The sequence below is a fragment of the Uranotaenia lowii genome, chromosome 2 (genome assembly GCF_029784155.1).
Source record: "Uranotaenia lowii strain MFRU-FL chromosome 2, ASM2978415v1, whole genome shotgun sequence".
Lineage (NCBI taxonomy): Eukaryota > Metazoa > Arthropoda > Insecta > Diptera > Culicidae > Uranotaenia > Uranotaenia lowii.
Genome location: NC_073692.1, coordinates 131,911,288 through 131,925,758, shown reverse-complemented (window position 1 = coordinate 131,925,758; position 14,471 = coordinate 131,911,288). Strand labels below are relative to the sequence as shown.

Below are 14,471 nucleotides of genomic sequence, written 5' to 3'. Positions count from 1 at the left end.
CAGCCTTTTGGAAATTGTTGTGTTGAAATAATTTTGTTAAAAAGATGAGTAATGGGTTCTTGGATTAGCGGTAATAGGATTTTTACAAACTCGAGTCCCACGGCATTGGATTTAATAATCCAGATAGCATTCACGACTTCCCAATCAAACAAAGGACGAAAAGAAAAACTGTTTCTTATTTCAGGTAACACCAGGTTAGCGGTACTTTCGCATGAAGCAGTGTGATTGTTTAGCAACATTTGGTTGATTTCATCAGGATCAAATAAGCATGGTTTAGGTCAGGCATGTCAAACTGGGGGTTCGCATGCGGCCCACGACCTTAGTCAATGCGGCCCGCGTAGCCCCATCTTAAATTTTCATAAAATTCCCTACTACACAGAAGTACGCTGGCTTTCCTGCCACAAAATATTAAAAATATTTGTTTTGCTACGAGAGGAAATAATATTATTTTTGGAAATGAAAGGTGAACCTGTTGAACATTTTCAAGCAGACGACTGGGTTCAGGATTCGGCATTTGACGTTGATCTCACTGGCCACCTGCAAGATTTTAACTTAAAGGTTCAAGGATAAACTTTCGGTGAAGAATCTTTACCCACGCCTAGACTGCGAACTCGTGTCCAGAGATGTGTAGTAGAATTACATCCACGAAGATGATTTGAAACATATTCGGTTTTAGTTTTAACGATGAGTGAGTGAAGTTGCCCGGTTTCGTAGAATTTTGAAATGAGTCCTTTTTTGAGCTTCTGTTACAGTAGGAGCATTTAACCAATCTTTATAAGCAACGTTCCGTTCATAGATCGCTAAGCGCACGGCAGGCGTAAACCAAGGGTTATCTTTCTTCCGAGTCTTGGAAAAACGAACTGGAATATGCTGTTCATGCAATCATTTTATGCTCTCAACAAAAAAGTCTAGCATCGGTGTTTTCCAAAGCATAGAATTCCTCCCACGGAATTGATGTTGCAGCATACTGCAGAGCAAGAGCGTCGAAATTTACATAGTTTCGGTAGGTGGTTGGTGGGTTCTGAACTAAGTCTACTTCAAAATCAAAGCTAGCATAGATTAAATCGTGGTTCGACATCAAAGCAGGGAAGTTGACTTGATCGAAGCAAATCACGTCTTGTACGTTGTTGGAAATGATAAGGTCAATTTGACTACATCCACTGTCACTAAAATGTGTGCCCAAATCTCCTAGAGTATGTAGCGAAAATGTTCGATGAGGGGTAATTGTTGTCGTGAATACTGTTGCGCACCGCACAAAATCTCTAGAGTACACTATGATTTCTCCACCGCGCTTATGAAAACGATCGTTTCGTGTCGAAGAGTAGCCTGTTATGGAAATATCTTGATCAGTGGTATCTGAAGTCAACCATGTCTCAGTAAAGCAGGCGATTCCGATTTTGTGATTTTTAAGTGCTAGCTTTAATTCATCGAATTTCGACATTTTTCTGGCACACAAGCTTTGCACGTTACCATGACAAACATTCAGTTTTCCATCCAGTAAGGCAGCATTCATTACAGCCCCTGGGATGTTAGAGGAATGATTTGCTAAAGTGGTCATTAGACTGCCCCAAATTTGTATGGGAAATTTAAAACCTGTAAAATGTTACACACTGCAGGCTAAAATTGATCCTGGGCCTAGTGCAAGATCTCATGCCAAATTTGGGCCTGATCGGACCACGGGAAGGGGTCGCTCAACGAGCCTGAAGTGCATTTCACATTGAGTGTCCTGGTCGGACATTTAGCCGCCTCATTAAAACAGTGATGAATATCATCCTTAAAAAAGTTAGCCAATTTTTGAAGCTTAATAACTTTTTTATCTTAACTTTAATTGAAACAAAACCTTCTGATGAAATGTTTGTCATAATTTAGGCTTTAAGAAAACCCGTTTTTGAAAGAAATCGGTCGAAGGAGACAAAAGTTATTGACGAAAAACTGGTTTTTCATGTTCCTCTCGAACAAAATGTCTCGAAATCCCATACAAACTTCAGGCTTGTTGAGCGACCCCTTCCCGTGGTCCGATCAGGCCCAAATTTGGCATGAGATCTTGCACTAGGCCCAGGATCAATTTTAGCCTGCAGCGTATAACTTTTTCAAAAGTCGGGTCATTTGGGGCAGTCTAGTGGTCATTATTGGAAAGCACTAGTTTCAAGAGGACTGAACTATATGAAAACTTTAATTAACAATTATCGAAAACTCTTCTCTATCAATTTCTATCAATATTTGCACATACATATATAATTTAAAAGGATACAATCAAAATTTAAAAAGCATTGAATACAAACTTTAAAAGTGTAGGGATTCACTCCTGATTCAGCTGGTCCAAGGAACGAACGCCTATCGGGGGTCCTTCAGCGGTTTTTTCACATGGACGATGCCCATTCGGGTGTGGACGGAACTCAGTTGATTTGCCTTCTTCAACCTCACAGCAGCGATTTTTATCTTCCGAGCAGCGACGGTTAGATTCTCATTGGCGCAGATCCTGCGATCCGTAGTGAACCCAAGCTGGAGAAGGTTGAGGTTGAGTTTGCTGAGGTTTGCGGAATAGAACTCATCTCTCGTGTTCCGCAACGAAAATTGTACTGCGATCAAACTGTCGGAACCATCGGAGCGTTTTCCAGTCAGTAGTCATTCGGCGCAAATGAACTGGCGGATTATTCGTGCCCAATCCAAGTTGGGAGCAGATGCTCGCGAAATAACTGTAGAGATTTTCGTCTTTCAAGTATGGGATACCGGCGAGAATCAAATCGTTGCGATTTTCCATAGTGTTGACAGTTTCCGAAATTTGGTCGACACGTACCTGCAGGTTGATGATAGATGCATCCGTGCTGCTGAACTTTGTTGAGCATTCCTTTTTCAGTGATGATATTTCTTCGGACACGGCATATTAAGCTTCCCCTGGAGTTCATCCTTAACGGCATCAATCTTGGTGTTGATTTGGCTTATCATCGTTTTTGTTTCGGTAAACTGACCCAGCAGCATCTGTACAGCGGATTCCAGAGACATTTGCTCTTCCTCAGCGCATCTCCGTTTAGCCTTGCTTGCCGACATTGTTGAAATAACAAAGAAACAGAGCTTGTTGATCACCGTTTGTGGGAAATAAAAACTGTTCCGTAGTACGTTGTATGCGAACGAACTCGACTGTAAATACATTTATTATTAAATGGTGATAATGTAAACAATCTTTTATGAACTTACAAATAAGTTTCGCCGTTTACCCTAAGCTCTAGCTCTGGCAACCCTAAACCGTCGGATATCACCGGCTATTTGAAGCTAATGGACGAAAATCATATTTATCATCGGGTACAAAACAAGTATTCTTGCGTACTTACGCTTTTTCTTTTCTACCGCTCTAATTGAGCTCAACCCGGTACACCTAACCGGAACAACCGAACGGTCACTCAAACTATCAAAGGAAATACAATATTTTAGTGGCAAATTGCGCAGTAAGGAATTTCTATCACCTAACCTCTTCTGACTCACAAACCCGCGAGCACTCAAATCACGCGCAACTAGCCAAATAGATTTCACCTACTATAACAAAATACATTAAAAGATTATCGGATCAACTAATAATGAATACATACTGTTTTCTCTAAAACTATTCACTAAAAACTAACTAACTGCCAGGTCAGGAAAAAACGTGTCGCAGTTTCGATCAATTTTCTAACAATGACAATTCTTTTTCGGCGCCAACGCGTTGACGTTTGTCCGATCTCCGTACCAAGGTTGCCAGTTCTACTAACACCCCAACCCGTAACGTCGTAGTCAATCGACTTTACTCTCCTCCTGCACGTCCAACAGAGCAACCTTTACCGCTGGTCTTTGAAGAGTAGATCCGTCGCAAGTCTCCACCGACCTTGTGAACTTGTCCGTCTCGTCCTGGATAAGTCCTCACCACTTTACCTCGGAGCCATCCGTTGCGCACGGACTCGTCTACGATGACCACTAGATCGCCGACCTTCAGCGGCCGCGTTTCCGCGAACCATTTCATCCTGCAGGCTATAGTAGGTAGATAAGCTTGCACCCAGCGCTTCCAAAACTGGTTCGTTAAGTGTTGAATAGCCTTCCAGTTTGGTCGAAGAGGTGTAACATCGTCGATTGGTACTCTTGGTGGTTTGCTGTCCTCGCCGGAACTTAACCAAAGGAAATGATTTGGAGTCAGCACTTCTTCCTTGGGATCCTCCAGCGGCACGAACATCAGCGGATGGGAGTTGACTATCAATTCTGCATCCGAGAGCAATGTTCGCAGTCCTTCAACGTCTAGCCTTCGATGGTGCGAGAGAGTATCAATCGCCTTCTCCGAACTGGTTCTCATCCGAGGAATGTAGTAACGTAGCTTGATCTCGTTCGGTACCGTCTCGGTATTGGCATGGCCGTGCCTTTGGTGAAGTCGGAGGATCAAAAGAGTAGTGGTGACATGGTGATCTTTTGGTATTATCACAGGATTTCGAAAGTCGAACGAATAATAAGCCGCCAGGTGGTCGATTCTGCTCGCTTTCCGAAAAACACCGGACTCATCGATCATCGGTGTTAGCTTCGCTAGGACACTTTCCTTGCCGATACGCCTCCACTGCTTCGATGAGGGCTCAGAACTGCTTCTAAGCGCTTGAATTTTTCCTGCAAACACCTGTCGCTGCACAGCCCGCCAAATGGCTGTTTCCGCCGACACATAATAATCACCATTCAGACCACCACAGAACTCACTAGATTCCACAGGATCCCGTTTGAAGCGCTTAAAGCGGTGCGCAGAACGATACAGGTTAGCAATTCGGTTGAGTAGACCACCACACCGCGAGCAATTTTCCATGTTGACTACAAAATTATCTCCAGTAGTCACCCCAACCCGTTTCAGAACGTGTTTGGAGTGCGACTGCCAACTAGGTATCTCAAAACCAGCTGATCGGTTGACCAGACTCACTTCCAAAGCCAGTTTCGTTGCCTCTTCAATGGCACAGCTCGCAAGGAAATCGTCAACATATGTGTTGTCAACAATTGCTTTAGCAGCTTCCGGATAACGATCTTTACGTTCCTGGGCGTTTCCATTCTTAGCAAACTGTGCTGAACACGGAGAGCACGTTGCCCCGAACGTTGCGATGTCCATGTACACGTCGAGCGCAGCTTCTGGATTCTCCTGATACAAATATCGTTGTGCTTTTCTATCTGCCGGACGAATAATCAACTGGTGGAACATCCGCCTTATGTCCCCAGCGATGGCATACTGTTTTTGTCGAAATTGGCAGAGGACAGATAGAAGCTGCTTCACCAAATCCGGACCTTTCAAAAGCTGGGAGTTCAGAAAGATTCCTCCATACGTAGCCGCAGTATCCCAGACTACACGCACCTTTGTTGGCTTGCTCGGATTTCGCACTGAGCTGATTGGCAGGTACAAAATCTTTCTGTCGTCACTGTTGCGGAGCTCGTCTGACGCTGCTTTGTGAACGTACCCCTTCTGTAGATAATCGTTGATTTGTTTGTCAATATTAGTTTTCTGTTCGGCATCTTTCAGCAAGCGCCCTTCAAAACAACCGTGTCGACGTACTGCCATGCTAAAGTTGTTCGGAAAAACCGGCACATCGCTTTTCCAAAGCAATCCATCTTGGAACTTTCCGGATGGTGTACAAACTGTCGTCTTTTCAAGCAATCTTCTGGCCCGTCGATTTTCATCGGATTCGCGTGGATTCAATCCGGATATCGCCAAGTTTTCGAATTCAAGATACTGCTGAACCGGTTCATGGAGCTCGCGGCTATTGGGGCACTCGCAGACGTGAACGAAAGCACTACCTATCGTCTCAGGCGCTCGTCTTCCACCGAATATTGCCCATCCGAGGCGAAATTTAGCAGCAATAGGTTCTCCTCCGGATCTTTCCCTCTTCTTCAAAGCTAAGTTGAGCTGGGCATTGTCGACACCGATAAGAATTCGTGGCACGGCCGTCCGGTAGCTGCTGATGGGGAGTCTACTCAGATGGGGGAACTGCTTCGAGAGACTCTCATAATCCAGGCTCTGCTTCGGTAATTCCAAGCTCTCAACGGTTCTTACGTTCGCCAGCTGATGGATGCGATTGTTCGATGCACCTGAGATACCTATCTCGACCTTACGAGAGTTACTCTCACTTCTCGTGACGTTACTAGTCCACTGCAAGCAAAGCGGAATTCTTTCGCCCACCAAGCCCAGTTCGTCGATAAGTTCGTCTTCGACCAGCGTCAGGTCGGATCCGTCGTCCAGAAAAGCAAATGTGGACACCGACTTCCCGTTCGCGTGAAGAGTCACCGGAAGTATTTTGAAGAATGTGGTGCCTTGCTGGTGTTGATGATGGGCAGTTACCGATACCGAAGATTCCGATCCTTGACTCTTGAGAGTCGAACAACTTCCTGGATGTAGCAGTTTATGGTGGGGCTCAGGGCATCCATTGGTCCCGCAAGGCTGCTTGTTTCGGCAAGGCCACCTTCCATGCGGCGCCAGACAACGGCTACACATTCCCGTTTCACTGATAAACCTCAGCTTCTCTTCGAGCGGCAACGTTTCGAACTGCTTACAAGTTCGGACTCTGTGCGTTGTACTTTTGCACATCAGGCACGGTTTTAGCTCCGGACTAACTTTCGAAGCCGGTGGTCCAGGCGCTGAGGACACGGAGGCGGAATGTGCGTTCAAATAAACTGGCTTCTCCTTTCTCACAACACCTTTTGTGGCTTTCTCATTCACACCAACACCCGACGTCAATTTCACCTTGCATGCCGCTGTTCGATAAGCCGACACAAACGCACAGAAATCACCAAGCGATGGTTCCGGAAGAGCTGCTAACTTCATACCCCATTGTAGCTGCAAGTCGGGTGGAAGCTTAGCAACAAGCTCTGCCAGCAATAGTGGATTGTCCAAATGGGTGTTCAGTTTCGCTGACTGCATGTACGTCACCATGTTGCGTACCTCTCTGCCGAACGTCACAAGCGTCTCCAATTTCGTCACAGACGGCTGAGCGGTTTTCCGGATCTTGGATAGCAGACAGTATACAATTTGGTCTGGCCTTCCACACTCGGCTCGTAGGATGTCAATAATTTCCGGGATTGCATCCGGCAGCGTTAGAATATTCTGAACCTTTTCGCGAGCGCTACCAACAAGACTTTTCTGTAGCCTAGCAAGGTTCTCGTCGGGTTGTATGCCACACATGGCCGTTGTCGATTCAAATGAACTCAAGAACATGGGCCACTCGAGTGGGTCCCCGGAAAACTTGGGGAGGTCTCTAGAGACAACTTGACGCGCCGCCAGTTGCTGTGGCGTAATCATGCGACCTGTAGCATGAGGAAATCCTTTACCCAAATCTGCTGACACTGATGGTGGAACTGTAGGCGGGTGCTGCTCGGATGCTTGCCAAGCACACGGCTGTACATTCAAACCAAAGTTCGGATGCCTGACTGGGTTGTTGATAAAGACTCCTCCCTGAGGGTGCGCAAACTGATAATCAGCACCAGATGACGGCATGTCAGGAATATTCGGAAAATACATCGTCCCGTAGGGGTTATTCATCACTGGAAATCCAGGGAACTGCGACGAGCTCGGCGGTGGCAATGTTAGCGGATTCACTGGTACAGGTGGAACTGGATTCTGAGCCACTGGCGGAAAACGTGGATTCGAATCAAGATAATTGCTCCTTGGGCCCGGTGCTATAGCTGGGGGAGGATTTCTTACTGGAATCTCTGCTTGTTTTGGCGCAGTGCTTGGTTGAATCTGTTGACCTGATTGAATTATTGCTTGCATTCTTTGCCGCTCCTCTCGCTGTTGGATGGCGGGATGTGGGTTCGCACTTGGAGCCACTGTCTCGGGTTTCTGCTGGACTGGGGTAGAAGTATGCACGAATCCGCATTGTTGTTCCACCCAACCGGCGATACTTCGATGACTTTTTCCTCCTACGCTACGATCACATCCTTCATTGAGCTCTTCCAAAGCTATTTCTGCTTCTAGCTGCTGCTTTCTAGCAAGAAACTCGCGATCCCGTTCCGCTTTTTGATCCTCCAAATCCTTTTGCTCTTTCAGGTGCCTTAAACGAAGATGAGCAATAGCATTGACTGAGACGACTGATCCGGCATTCGAATTAGACGAGGATTGAAGTCTTCCGAAATTTGGATCGTCCTGTCTCCCTCTTATTGGACCGGTGGTATTATCATGACGTTCAGCGGCGCGAGCTGAAGCAAACGTTGTGTGTGCTTCGGGCGAGTTTATGTTGCCGGTTTGAGTCGAATTAACTGCGTTGTGACTAGCTACGCATCTGCAGCAGAGCCAGCTTCGATCGGCTATGGTAGCCGTAACACCGGCGCATCCATAATGTTGCCATTGCGAACACTCGTCACAAGCGACCATGCTCTGCGCTGAATCCGGGCGGCGACATGTCACGCAGTTGAACAGCTCTCCGGTAGGGCCTTCCATCATTGGTTCCAGGTTTAGGTTGCTCGTTGCAGCTTTATTTTCGAGATTTGTGGGAAATAAAAACTGTTCCGTAGTACGTTGTATGCGAACGAACTCGACTGTAAATACATTTATTATTAAATGGTGATAATGTAAACAATCTTTTATGAACTTACAAATAAGTTTCGCCGTTTACCCTAAGCTCTAGCTCTGGCAACCCTAAACCGTCGGATATCACCGGCTATTTGAAGCTAATGGACGAAAATCATATTTATCATCGGGTACAAAACAAGTATTCTTGCGTACTTACGCTTTTTCTTTCCTACCGCTCTAATTGAGCTCAACCCGGTACACCTAACCGGAACAACCGAACGGTCACTCAAACTATCAAAGGAAATACAATATTTTAGTGGCAAATTGCGCAGTAAGGAATTTCTATCACCTAACCTCTTCTGACTCACAAACCCGCGAGCACTCAAATCACGCGCAACTAGCCAAATAGATTTCACCTACTATAACAAAATACATTAAAAGATTATCGGATCAACTAATAATGAATACATACTGTTTTCTCTAAAACTATTCACTAAAAACTAACTAACTGCCAGGTCAGGAAAAAACGTGTCGCAGTTTCGATCAATTTTCTACCAATGACAATTCTTTTTCGGCGCCAACGCGTTGACGTTTGTCCGATCTCCGTACCAAGGTTGCCAGTTCTACTAACACCGTTTTTTGTCGGTTAACGGTTAGGAACGATGAAACGATAGTTTTTTGTCGGTTAACGGTCAGGAACGATGAAACGATAGTTTACCGGGACAGTTCTTTAGATTTGAGTAACGCGGATTGGAGTTTCAGTATTTTACAATCGGGTTTTACATCACTTTTTAAGGTTAATACGGAGGCTGATTAGAAACAACACATATCGAAACAAGTGTTGCCAAAAACTTGATATGTTTCTATGAACGTTACAGACCCTTCTGCCTTGCAGTGTGGAAAGGGGAGGAACGGAGAGCTTTCAATATAAATGTCGTTAGATTGCTTAAGAACTTATCAACCAATAAAACCAAATTTGATATGAGAAGGTATTTGATTACATAAAAATGGGATCACTTTTTTTATCTTTATTATTATAGTTTCATCCTTATTGATTCAAGAAAGTTAATTGATATCAAGCTTAATGTAATGTACACTTTTGGACCTTTTCTTTAAAATCAATTGACCCATTTGTGCACACAATGTGGCAATGTCCGTGCTTCATGACATATTTCACCTGGAAGGAAACACACGTTAGTACATGTAAGTTGTTGCAAGTCATCCTCAAAGACACATAACTTACTGAGGTGGTGATAATACGTTTCCGGACAGTTACGATTGACTAAAGACTGAATACAGGATTCCATTTCCAGGGCAAATGGATTGCACTTGTCCTTGTGACCAGCCAAAGCTGCCGCAATTTGAGAAGCCTTTTTGGCACAAGTTTTCCAGGCGACCTTCCTCACATCGTTATGCAAACCTTGTGGGTACTGATCAATATACTCGATAGCCTTTTCCAGCAAAACTGTATTATTTTTAATTGTTCCAATATTTTCGGCATAGCATTCAAAGGTACACTATTTTAACGATGAAAACATTAACAATAATTGTTGTACAATAGTTAGTAAATTTTTTAAATATTTGATTCATAACACCCTTAAATATTTACCGCAAGAAAACTAAGAAATTGTTTACGCGGGACTTTTTCTTCAGCTATTTCCAAGCATTCATTGAAAGGATCAATGGGGAAGGGATAATCCATTTTGCAGCAATCACCGATAATCCGGCCCTGGAAAAAGCAGGGATAAAAAAAATGAAATTAGATCCACAATTTAGCAACTTACCTACCTGTGTGTAATATTCCACACATTTCGAAGTGTTGACCGAAGCCATCGGGAGCAATAAAGTCAAGAGGAACTTTAAAATCATTTTTAGATCTAAGAACTAAGAGAGTAGGAAATGAACCCACCTGCTTATATTAAATTCACCTCGCAAAACAGCTATAATTATCCTATTTTCCGCTCCATTTCAAAAGTATTATTCCAGTTATTTGGATTTTTCCAGATGAACAGCCATAAGTGCCAGAAATTAGTATGGGGAAAACCAAACATGATCAATCTTATACAACTCGAGCTGAAATTCATAATTGAACCATTAGTTAGATGAATATTGTTTTGATATAATAAACTTGCGACACACTTTAGGTTGAACACAACATGGCTGAAGTAAGGCGTAAGCTCTTTGTCATAATATAGACGAGTTTTATTTGTGTTTTATATGTTTGTAGATAAATAGTGTCAAATAAGTAAGATTTATTTATTTAATATTAGTATTTTAAGTTCCTTATACTAAGAGAGTTTGAAACAACAGGAAAAATTTCTTTTTATTAGTATACATTGAAAATAATTCAATGAACAAATGCTTTTAAATCTGAATCTTAATAACATTAGCAAAATAAAAAAACTTCGAATCTATCGAAATTGTTTTTGTATAATAGCAATAAGATTTCGAATCATAGACTTGGTAGGCTGTGGAAGAACAAAACGAACGCGTTTTTTTTTCGACAGAACAAACTGCAATTCCAAAAATTAAAAATTTATGAAGTTTTCAAAGAAATTATCGAAGATCGAAGCTTTTATGATTCAAATTCTTTGAAGAAGCGATCCCGATAGTCTCCCCAACATCACCTGATCCATCTCAGCCAAGAATTTTCGACACCTGAAAGAAATGGTCAAGTGTCAAACATAGGCTCCTCCGTAGGTGCAAGAAACGTTGGCTAAGGTTTTAACAGCAGTTGAAGCCATTTCTGTGCCCTGGATCGTTCGAGGTCAACATTTCCTTTGCTTTGGTGAGCCCGTTCTAACTTTATATGTGATTTCTGCTTATATTTATTCCGTTTATCTAAACATTGGTCCCTTGTTATCATGATTTGGGAAACCGGAGTACACTGTTTCAAATTGAACGCGATTGTTTTTAGAGGATTTTTTGTGAATTTGAGCAAGTTTAAGAAGATAGAAATTTGAAAAGTTACTTGATAACGTTAAATTAAGTGTGTGTGATTTCATTCAGCTCTAGCGTCAGCGAAAATTGCCTGCACATTCGGAATTAACTGAAAATTTCTATTCCGACATTTGGTTTTTGGATGACGCGGTAACGAAAAATGTCTTAAAATTTTTGGATAATGAAGCGTTTGGAATGTTTTACTGTATGTATCTTTGTTACGATAGCTAATACTCCAAAAATTGTTCATCCTAGATTTTTTTATCAAATTGCAAAAACCTGCAAAACCTGGTTTCATGTAATTTGCAGTATTTAGTTAAATATTTCTATCATAAAATACATAATATAAATATAAAAATATTTTTTGTAACGAATTTAAAGAAACAACTCTGAAACACATTTCCACTTCGTTTACCTCAAACGAATAAAATAACCTTGAAACTAGCATGCCATTTATCAAACGAAAGTTACAATTTGATGTTAACTATATTTACAAGTAACCTTATCACTGCAAAGTTCATTCGGTTCTGAATGATCGGATGATAAGAACAACTAAATTGAATAATAGGGTAGGATAGTATTAACCCTGTCTCAGTTTACATAAAATGATTGAGAGAAATGAAACAAAAGGATCTAGTTGAAAAATACATGTACCAGTTGTGTAGTAAAGTTACAGTTCTTATGTTTGGTAAATATTTTCAACCAAACTTGTTACATCATCTGTAAATTTAAAATTTTTACAAGAATGTCACCAAAGCTTGGCAAAATAGTTTTTTTTTTAAATCTAGATCGCATTACACTGGTCAAAAGTGTCTACTGATCATATCCTTTTACCCCCATCCACAAGAAAATTATTTTGCTAGGATGCAGAGGTGACCTCGGTCCTAAAACATGAATTTATTTTCTATCATCCCTTTCTCTTATTTTCCTTTCTATCTATTGACTACTAGGACGTGGCCGGCGCCGTTATTGATGTTTAAAGAGAAAGCATCAGTTTTGTTCATTGTGAATGTGTTGTCAATCAAAGACACCATTCGTTTAACCTCTGGACAAAATTGATGGCCTCGGCCAATCACGGAGTAGCAACCATTGGCGATGTGGAACTTGTTCTACTGAGCCACGCCTACGATCATGGAATTCGAAATGTGTTTTTTTAGTAACGATTCCGATCATGAAAAAGTAAATTAATAAAACCCTACGAAGTTTTAAGTTGATGAGCTGATAAGAATGATTAATTTTGAACATAGATTATTTTATGGTGCATTTCGAGTTCAATGATTTAAGGTGGATGTGAGTAGTCAATCAAGCTAAGTAAGCTAAGCTTATAGCAATAAGATTTCGAATCATAAATTTTTCAAAACTATTATTATTATTAAGTTTTATTAGTGACACTTTACCATCTTCGTGGCATTCGTGTCATGGTAAATTTTTCAAAACGAAAATTTGTTGGAACAAAGAAAAATGCATTTGAACAAAAAAAAATAATCTCAAAATTGTTTTTTATGCATGTTTCCTTTGGAATAAAAACATTTAGCTGCTTGCATCGCTAAGCATTTTTTTATACGAGATTTACGGTCTTGCCTTGGGCACAGACACAGACTTTTTTCTAAATTTTCTCTATTTTTTTTTATTTTAAACACCAGGCATTCCTGGACCCCTTTTATGGTCAAGTCAACACTTCAGCCAGTTGTCAAAACTTTTTCCAATATGGCTGAACGTGCGATTTGGCTTACGAGGAAAGCTTCCCTCCAAAGCATCCTATCCTTATCTACTTTTTGCCAATCTGAGACCACCATACTAGAGTCTTCATAGATAACAGCCTGATGTGGTGTTTGGAATATGATAGTCCAAGAAATGACTTCTTGCCCCCATATGGTTTTTCGATGTCTTTTGGGTCACCAAGCATCGGTGTAAAATTTAAGATGATTTGGTTGATTCCTGAGTTAGCGCAACGCGTTTCAATTTTGTATGGAAATTTGTATGGAAGAAGAAATTTTTTCACATTAAATCATCCAGAAAATTCAAATAAGCTTGAAATGATACTGGTCTTTGATTTTGACTTTTCTTAAGCTTCATTATTTGCTGACATGACAAGCAGCTAAGTTTTTAAAAGTTATAACCATTTGAATGAAAATTTTGTTTTCCCATATAATTTTCCATACATAATTAAAACTTGTTGCGCTAACTCAGGACTGGATGGATCACTTTCAAAATTTTTATTGCTATTTCTGGGAGCAAAACCAACCAAAAAAAGTTATGGGAGCTGTAAAAACTTAAGAATTTATCAATGATAGGGCTTTGTAATCTTTTTTGTACCTGTTTTAAGGGACTTTTGGTTTCTAGGGTGTTTATGATGGTTTGGTACTCCTGCTTTCTTCCCGTAGGAAGTAAGTGACATGATGTCATTTTCTGTTTGCAAAAAATAAGAAAAAAAAACATTCCAAAGATAACCAAAAATGCTAAAATCCACAGACAAATGTTTGCTGTGTTCCATAGTGTGAGATATGGATAAATTAAATCGATATTTATAAATAGTTGTTGATAGTTGATCACCCCTCACCACGACAGGTTACATTCCCGATCGTTCCTCTCGCGAACTGTTCACACTCACACTAGTTTCCTTCTGTTCCTTTCTCAGCTTTGTTCTTGCACACATACACCTCCTTATGTGGCATTCCAACGGCATCAGTTTCAAACGGTAGCCATGACAATCAGCAGCGATCATTCCGTCAGGTTTCCTGTCGTAGCCAGCTGGACAACCGGAGATTTCCTGCTTGACGTTGATGCGGATTTTACACATACCAGATAAAAACCCGCGTTCTTAAATTTCATCTAGGAAATTTGAAAAAAACAATTATTTTCTTAGATTTGAACAAAAGCAAAACTTTTTGAAAACGAAGTTGAAAGTCACAAAAAAATCTCATGAATTTCACCCAATCAACCAACTAAAAGTGATTATAGAAAATGTTTTCAAAAACTTATATTAACACATTGCCGTACGTAGTACCTTTTTCCAGCACCGCCTCCCACACAAGTACACCTG

At 41.4% G+C, this 14,471-nt stretch overlaps 2 protein-coding genes and 1 long non-coding RNA gene across 3 annotated transcripts; all 3 read right to left on the bottom strand.

Annotated features, from left to right (window-relative positions):
- Nucleotides 1-3,344: 3,344 nt before the first annotated feature.
- On the bottom strand, nt 3,345-7,074 carry LOC129747223 (uncharacterized). The gene is made up of 3 exons (XM_055741319.1): nt 3,585-7,074; nt 3,467-3,531; nt 3,345-3,403 (listed from the first exon to the last, which is right to left on the bottom strand). Exon 1 carries the CDS (start codon nt 6,911-6,913, stop codon nt 3,776-3,778), a length of 3,138 nt encoding a protein of 1,045 aa, XP_055597294.1. The 5' UTR covers nt 6,914-7,074; the 3' UTR covers nt 3,345-3,403; nt 3,467-3,531; nt 3,585-3,775.
- Nucleotides 7,075-8,430: 1,356 nt separating this feature from the next.
- Nucleotides 8,431-9,040, bottom strand: LOC129747425 (uncharacterized). The gene is made up of 3 exons (XR_008737507.1): nt 8,961-9,040; nt 8,843-8,907; nt 8,431-8,779 (listed from the first exon to the last, which is right to left on the bottom strand). It is a non-coding gene; the product is annotated as an uncharacterized LOC129747425 (long non-coding RNA).
- A 525-nt stretch (nt 9,041-9,565) lies between these two features.
- LOC129744242 (uncharacterized) lies at nt 9,566-10,355 on the bottom strand. Its single transcript, XM_055736668.1, has 4 exons — nt 10,277-10,355; nt 10,098-10,217; nt 9,732-10,005; nt 9,566-9,665 (listed from the first exon to the last, which is right to left on the bottom strand). Exons 1-4 carry the CDS (start codon nt 10,319-10,321, stop codon nt 9,607-9,609), a joined length of 498 nt encoding a protein of 165 aa, XP_055592643.1. The 5' UTR covers nt 10,322-10,355; the 3' UTR covers nt 9,566-9,606.
- Nucleotides 10,356-14,471: the final 4,116 nt, after the last annotated feature.